At 43.0% G+C, this 6,990-nt stretch overlaps 2 protein-coding genes across 7 annotated transcripts in view; both read left to right on the top strand.

Moving 5' to 3' along the window:
- The window catches only part of FNBP4 (formin binding protein 4), a 57,161-nt gene extending 53,205 nt beyond the window's left edge, over positions 1-3,956 (top strand). Inside the window, exons 15-16 of the mRNA XM_017865729.1 lie at positions 105-262; positions 2,962-3,956. Of these exons, the coding sequence (XP_017721218.1) occupies positions 105-262; positions 2,962-3,052 (249 nt within the window). The 3' untranslated portion in view covers positions 3,053-3,956. The remainder of the gene's footprint in view (positions 1-104; positions 263-2,961) is intronic.
- A 1,414-nt stretch (positions 3,957-5,370) lies between these two features.
- Positions 5,371-6,990, top strand: part of AGBL2 (AGBL carboxypeptidase 2) — a 75,100-nt gene continuing 73,480 nt past the window's right edge. For all 6 annotated transcript variants that reach the window (XM_017865773.1, XM_017865770.1, XM_017865768.1 and 3 more), the window contains exons 1-3: positions 5,371-5,856; positions 5,998-6,130; positions 6,402-6,465. In XM_017865773.1, the coding sequence (XP_017721262.1) occupies positions 6,098-6,130; positions 6,402-6,465 (97 nt within the window). In that variant the 5' untranslated portion in view covers positions 5,371-5,856; positions 5,998-6,097. The remainder of the gene's footprint in view (positions 5,857-5,997; positions 6,131-6,401; positions 6,466-6,990) is intronic.

Here is a 6,990-nt window from a genome sequence, read left to right as displayed (position 1 = left end):
GCATATTCTTTAGAAGTGGGAAAAGGATCCTGACCTCCATTGTAGAAGACTCTTATCCTTATTTTATGTTTTATATTCCTTTTGACCTTTAACCTTCGTTACAGGCAAAGAAGAGTAAAACCAAAATGCCATCTTTGGTAAAAAAGTGGCAGAGTATCCAGCGTGAGTTAGATGAAGAGGACAATTCTAGTTCCAGTGAAGAGGATCGAGAATCAACTGCACAGAAGCGAATTGAAGAGTGGAAACAGCAGCAGCTGGTTAGGTAAAAGAAAAGGGAACACGGCCGCGCGCGGTGGCTTAAGCCTGTAAGCCCAGCACTTTGGGAGGCCGAGACGGGCGGATCACGAGGTCAGGAGATCAAGACCATCCTGGCTAACACGGTGAAACCCCGTCTCTACTAAAAAAATACAAAAAAAAAAAAACTAGCCGGGCAAGGTGGCGGGCACCTGTAGTCCCAGCTACTCGGGAGGCTGAGGCAGGAGAATGGCGTAAACCCGGGAGGCGGAGCTTGCAGTGAGCTGAGATCCGGCCACTGCACTCCAGCCTGGGCCACAGAGCGAGACTCCGTCTCAAAAAAAAAAAAGAAAAGAGAACACAGATGAGATGGGGTTTTGGACTAGGTTGAGACCTACTATGAGATGGAGTAGGTTGTGGTTTTTATAGATGCATTAGAATAGACATATTCTTAAAATCACAGCTTGTAAATTTATCTAAATGTTTCTTATTTATAAACATGTTTAATGCCTTATAGAAATTATGGTCTAGCCTTTTTTCAAAATCAGAAACAACAGAGTTGTCATATTTTGTCCAGTTGATTGTTGATCTTAGGCAAAGACCTGTCTCAACTCTGTATATCATTTACTATCTAGATCCAGTGGAACCTTTTATACACACACACACACACACACACAACATATAAACTTATTTTACAAATAATTTATAGAATTAGACCCTTTTATACACACACATATTAACTGATTTTACAAATAATTTACAGTATTAGAATAAAGTTTTTCCCCTATCCCTATTTCAGTCAAGCAAGGTAGAATACAGAGCTGCCTTCTGAATTGCACTTATTCTAGAATAGAAGTTAATGAGTGAGCACACCACACTAGGAACCTAAATGAACCTCTTTTAGGTAAGAAAATCCTTCACTACCTTGCTTGACTGGAATAAAAGGATAGCGAGAACTGGCTTCAAGTAATCGCGCCTCAGCCTCCCAGAGTGTTGGGATTATAAGTGTGAGCCACCACACTCAGGTTAGAAATGTTTTTTATGATGAAAGCACGTTGGGCCGGGCGCGGTGGCTCATGCCTGTAATCCCAGCAGTTTGGGAGGCCAATGCGGGCAAATCACAAGATCAGGAATTCGAGAACAGCCTGGCCAACGTGGTAAAACCCCATCTCTACTAAAAATACAAAAATTAACTGGACCTGGTGGCAAACGCCTGTAATCATTGAGGCAGAAGAATTGTTTGAACCCGCGAGGCGGAGGTTGCAGTGAGCCAAGACTGCGCTTTTGCACTCCAGCCTGGACAACACAGCAAGACTTCATCTCAAAAAAAAAAAAAAAAACACATGTTGGCTGGGCACTGTGGCTCACACATATAGTCCTAGATGCTTGGGAGGCTGAGGCAGGAAGATGGCTTTCTCAAAAATTCTAGAAATTTTAAAGACTTAAGACACAGCAAGTACAATTTTTTTAATTCATATTTTCCTTGTTTTAAAGGTATACATTCTGAAATGGGCAGCATTCTTTGACTGCAACTCACTGTTCATCAGTTGTCAGTGTATAAACTAGAACATAGCTGTCTAATACTGATGCCAGATTTCAAATTCATCTCTGATAGGTTCTAGCTTATTTTTTATTAAAGGCTCTAATGCATCCATTCTGTTAACTGCAAGATACAATTTGAATTTTAATCCTTACAAATAAAACTACTTGAAAGAGAAACTCAAAAATATTAGATCCGACTGGGCACAGTGGCTCACGCCTGTAATCCCAGCACTTTGGGAGGCCAAGGCGGGTGGATCATGAGGTCAGAAGTTCGAGACCAGCCTGGCCAACATAGTGAAGCCCTGTCTTTACTAAAAATACAAAAATTAGCTGGACATGGTGGTGGGCGCCTGTAGTACCAGCTACTCAGGAGGCTGAGGCAGGAGAATCGCTTGGACCTAGGAGGCGGAGGTGCAGTGAGCCAAGATCATGCCACCGCACTCCAGTCTGGGCAACAGAGCGAGACTCCGTCTCAAAAAAAAAAAAAAGTTAGATCCAAGGGTCCCTGTTGGTAGATTTATCATAACTCCTATGGGCTAAGAAAAACTTTAATAGAACGTGTTTTATTTCTTCATTGTGCCTTTAATGGTTACTGGAGGTATATTTATATAAAATAAATAAGGTCAGGCATGGTGGCTCACACCTGTAATCCCAGCACTTTGGGAGGCCAAGGCAGGCAAATCACCTGAGGTTGGGAGTTCGAGACCAGCTTCACCAACATAGAGAAACCCTGTCTCTACTAAAAAAAAATTAAAAAAAAAAAAAAAAACAACCAGGCGTGGTTGCGCATGCCTATAATCCCAGCTACTCTGAGGATCCCAGCTACTTTAAGGGGAGGCTGAGGCAGGAGTCGTTTGAACCTGGGAGGCGGAGGTTGCGGTGAGCTGATATCACACCATTGCACTCCAGCCTGGGCAACAAGAGCAAAATTCCGTCTCAATCAATCAATAATAAAGAAATAAATATGCACTTAGATATATACATAAAACCGGGAGAGTGTTTGGTTGACCTATCAGAATGAAGAAGTTAGATGAAGAATATACTGATATTTGGCTGAGAAACAAAAGATTTTCATAAACATAGATGTGATAAGGTTTTAATTTCAGTTAGATTTTATTTGCTAGGAAATGAATACTTCTGTTAATTTTTCTTTCCACTGAAATAATCTGTATATTGTTTTCACAGTGGCATGGCAGAGAGAAATGCTAATTTTGAAGCCCTTCCTGAGGATTGGAGAGCGAGACTAAAGAGAAGGAAAATGACTCCAAACACATAGTTTTTAAGTTTTTAAAACTTTTTTTGTATTATTACTTGTTTTGTGTTCAGTTCAAAGTCTTAACCAGTTTTATTGTCAAATAAACTATAAATGTTGTGGGGGAGATGTTATAAATTTTCTGGGCAAGAGTGTATGCATACAAAGTTTTCACTTTTATGAAATGTAATTTTTTTGTTTTGCTAAGGGATGAGGTGATTGGAATTGCTTTGACCATGCTGCCTTTATTCTCAAACTGGCAAACTTAGCATGTTAGGTATATTAACCTCATCAATCTTGAAGAACATGTGGTTCATGAGTATAACACCTCTGTAGAGGACTCCCTGACAAAAGTGAAGAATTAACTTCTCCTCCAGAACAAGTGCAATTCAGAAGGCAGCTCTGCATTCTACCTTGCTTGACTGGAATTGTCTGAATCTTTTTCTGACCTCTTTTCTCTAGTCGGCCACCCCTGAAGTGCTGAGGTCTAAGTGGTTTACCTCATGCTGATAGATGGCCACACTCTTTAGAGTAGTTCTCATAAATTCTAGAACTGGTAGCTCAGTCGTTTCACACACTAGGTGGCATACAAGCAGCAGCAGGTGTTCATATCCTTGATTTTGAGAATTTCCCCTCAAGTATGTGGCAGTAAATGCAAAGAGACAGTCTGTGTATTAATGTCTCCATTGTCTTAACCCTGTTCCAAAACAAAATTCACCTCCTTTCTTTATGTGAATGTATTCTCCATAAAATTCCAGTATTTAAAAAGCAGTTTACTGTTCTGTACTTTCTTGTGTCACAATCAGGTAAAAGTCACTTTAAACTGAGGAAACAGCAAATTGTGTTTTAAAGCTCTTTGTATTTCTCCAGTTTCTGACCTTGTAAATTTGTATATATGCACTAATAAAGCTTTTTTTTATAATTCTGATGGGTTATCCTTTTGCTAATCAACACCTGTTATTCCGATTATGTAACCAAGACTTGTTTTTTTTTTCTAAGCATATACAATGCAAGGTGCAAACATTTAAGAACAGCTTTCAAGAAAAAGAGCAGATCTTGAATGGGGAGTGGTGGGGCCAGTTTAGACAAACAGGCTTCTAGTCCCAGATGGTGCTATGTGATCAAAGTTTTGAGGTCTAATATTATCTATAATATCTAGATTGGTTAATAGCCATATTAGATAATATTTGACCTACTTAATTCCTGGCAATGATGTAATATGGTTAACATTTAGAAAAAAGTTCTTTATAGCTTTTTTCCCCATTGATAAAAGTATCAGATACAGTTATATTCATATATAGTTAACCAAAGACACGTGTTTGAATTTTTTTGTAGTATATTTATTTTTTTGTTCTTGTTTTTTTTTTTTTTTTTTTTTGAGACAGAATTTCGCTCTTGTTGCCCAGGCTGGAGTGCAATGGCGCGATCTAGGCTCACTGCAACCTCCACCTCCCGGATTCAAGTCCAGCTAATTTTGTACTTTTAGTAGAGACGGGGTTTCTCCATGTTGGTCAGGCTGGTCTCAAACTGCGGACCTCAGGTGATCCGCCTGCCTCGGCCTCCCGAAGTTCTGGGATTACAGGCGTGAGCCACCGTGCCCTGCCTGGAGTATATTTCTATGCATATAATTAATTTTTTAAACCTAATCAAAATGTGTGATTTGAATTTGCTAGCTTCGTTTCTTTTTTTTTTTTTTGAGACGGAGTCTCGCTCTGTCGCCCAGGCTGGAATGCGGTGGCCAGATCTCAGCTCACTGCAAGCTCCGCCTCCCGGGTTTACGCCATTCTCCTGCCTCCCGAGTAGCTGGGACTACAGGCGCCCGCCACCTCGCCCGGCTAGGTTTTTTGTTTTTTGTTTTTTTTTTTGTATTTTTTAGTAGAGACGGGGTTTCACCGTGTTAGCCAGGATGGTCTCGATCTCCTGACCTCGTGATCCGCCCGTCTCGGCCTCCCAAAGTGCTGGGATTACAGGCTTGAGCCACCACGCCCGGCCATGCTAGCTTCGTTTCTTAAGATTTTCAGTGTAGAAGGTAATTTTTCCATTCTAGCTATGGAGTGGACACAAGGTAAAAGAGAAGCAGCAGCTCTCTTACAGCAAAGTATGCACAACAATTATCTAAAGCCAACAGCAAACGAGCTTGGAAATATGTTGAAGGCTACTGGCATCGTACTCATCAATGAGGTTTCGATTCCCAGGTTGGGGCTGTAATGTATGAGGTGAAAAATGAGCCTGAATCGCCGCTGCCCGCCATACTCGCTGCAGACCTTCCCGGAGCTACCCGCTCCCTCCTTGGGGGCGGGGCCTAGCTTGCCGGAAGCGCCCGGCCGCCCCTCCCCTTTTCCGCTTCCGGTTCGCGGTTGCTAGGCTACCCGGGCCCTCACAGACGGCAGTGGAGGGCGGGTGCAGCGAGTTTTTCCCCTTACCCACACACTGCTTGGCCTCTGTACCTAAGTGCGGTGGCCGCCTGCCTCGCTGGGGCTTCTCTGCCGCACCCGTCCGTGCTGCTTGGGACGGGCCAGGGCGCGAAGGCGGTCGCACCCATCGCTCTGCCCTCTTGAGAAGTTTCTGTTCTCCTTCCCTCTTCCTACGCTTAGGAAACCCCCTCACCACCTGCCCCGGACCAGGTTCCTCTGAACCCTAAAGGGCCCGCTCTCCCAACCCCCTGACCTTTTTCCATCGACACTGAGCGAGACGACTCCGTCGCGTGCTCCCATCCCCATTTCTTTCACTTTCCTGTGGCGAGCATCTCCCTTCTCAGGGAAAGGGAACCATGGGATCAGCACCTTGGGAAGAAGAGGCGGGAAGACACGCTGCCCTCCCTGTCTCAGGTGCACCTCTGGCCTCGGCATGACCATCTTGTTTAGCTGCAGAGAAGCTGGGTTGGCAGGGTTTTCTGAAGTCAAGAGGGAGCTGGGGGGCGCCCGGGGAGGTATTGGCGGTTTTTCACTTGTCCTGTTCTGGCTTTGTAGCTTCTCCTGTGTAATCAGCTGCCTATTTGGAAATTGGGCAGGATTTGCGACTGGATGCTAATGTCACTGACTAGTTTTCATTCTACCATCCAGAAGTAACATGTTCCCAGCCTTGGAAACGCACCTAAAGCAGGTCGGTACACAGCACAGAAAGCCACAGAAATTTCTTCGGGGAACTCCATTTCTTCGGGAGCTCCACAGAAATCTGCTACTAGATGAGAAGGGATGTTCTGGTGGCATCTTTTCCCAGCTGGAGATCTTGATCCCCACGATAGAATAATTCGCAGGAATGCAGTTCGCTTGGTTTAGTTTAGTTTAGTCACATGCAACAACGCTCGTGTACTTTTTGTTGAGTCCATTATGGTTTGAAAACATCTTGACTGAAGTGGCCTTTCCTTTCACAGACTATTCCTGATCCTTATGAAGACTTCATGTACCGTCACCTCCAATATTATGGCTACTTTAAAGGTAATACCATGTTCTTGTCTAGTATCACCTTTCCTGGACTCAAGAGGAAACTTGCTTCGTTAGCTGAGAGGGTTGCACTTAGGTAGACTAATAAATAATTTGCATTGACAAATAAATATTTTTTCCTCTACCATTATTGCAAAGTACTTCCTTTCCCCATTGATCTGCAGGGTCACCTCTGTCAAGTAGGAAAGCATCCCTTAATACAAAGATCTGTTTCTGGGCTATATATTCCGTTGGTCTATCTTTTACCAATATCACTGTCTCTTAATTACTATATGGCATTAAAATAGTCTTTATCTGGAAAAACATGTCTTCCCACCTTGTTCTTCAAAAGTGTCATGGCTGTTCTTGAGTCTTTGCCTTCCTATATAAATTTTACAATTGGCTTATGACATTTTATTTTATTTTATTTTATTTTATTTATTTATTTTTTTTTTTGGAGACGGAGTCTGGCTCTGTCGCCAGGGCTGGAGTGCAGTGGCCGGATCTCAGCTCACTGCAAGCTCCGCCTCCCGGGTTCAT

The sequence above is a fragment of the Rhinopithecus bieti genome, unplaced genomic scaffold, assembly GCF_001698545.2.
Source record: "Rhinopithecus bieti isolate Rb0 unplaced genomic scaffold, ASM169854v2 scaffold_81727, whole genome shotgun sequence".
In the NCBI taxonomy this organism is placed as follows: Eukaryota; Metazoa; Chordata; class Mammalia; order Primates; family Cercopithecidae; genus Rhinopithecus; species Rhinopithecus bieti.
This window is presented reverse-complemented; position numbering and strand designations above follow the sequence as displayed.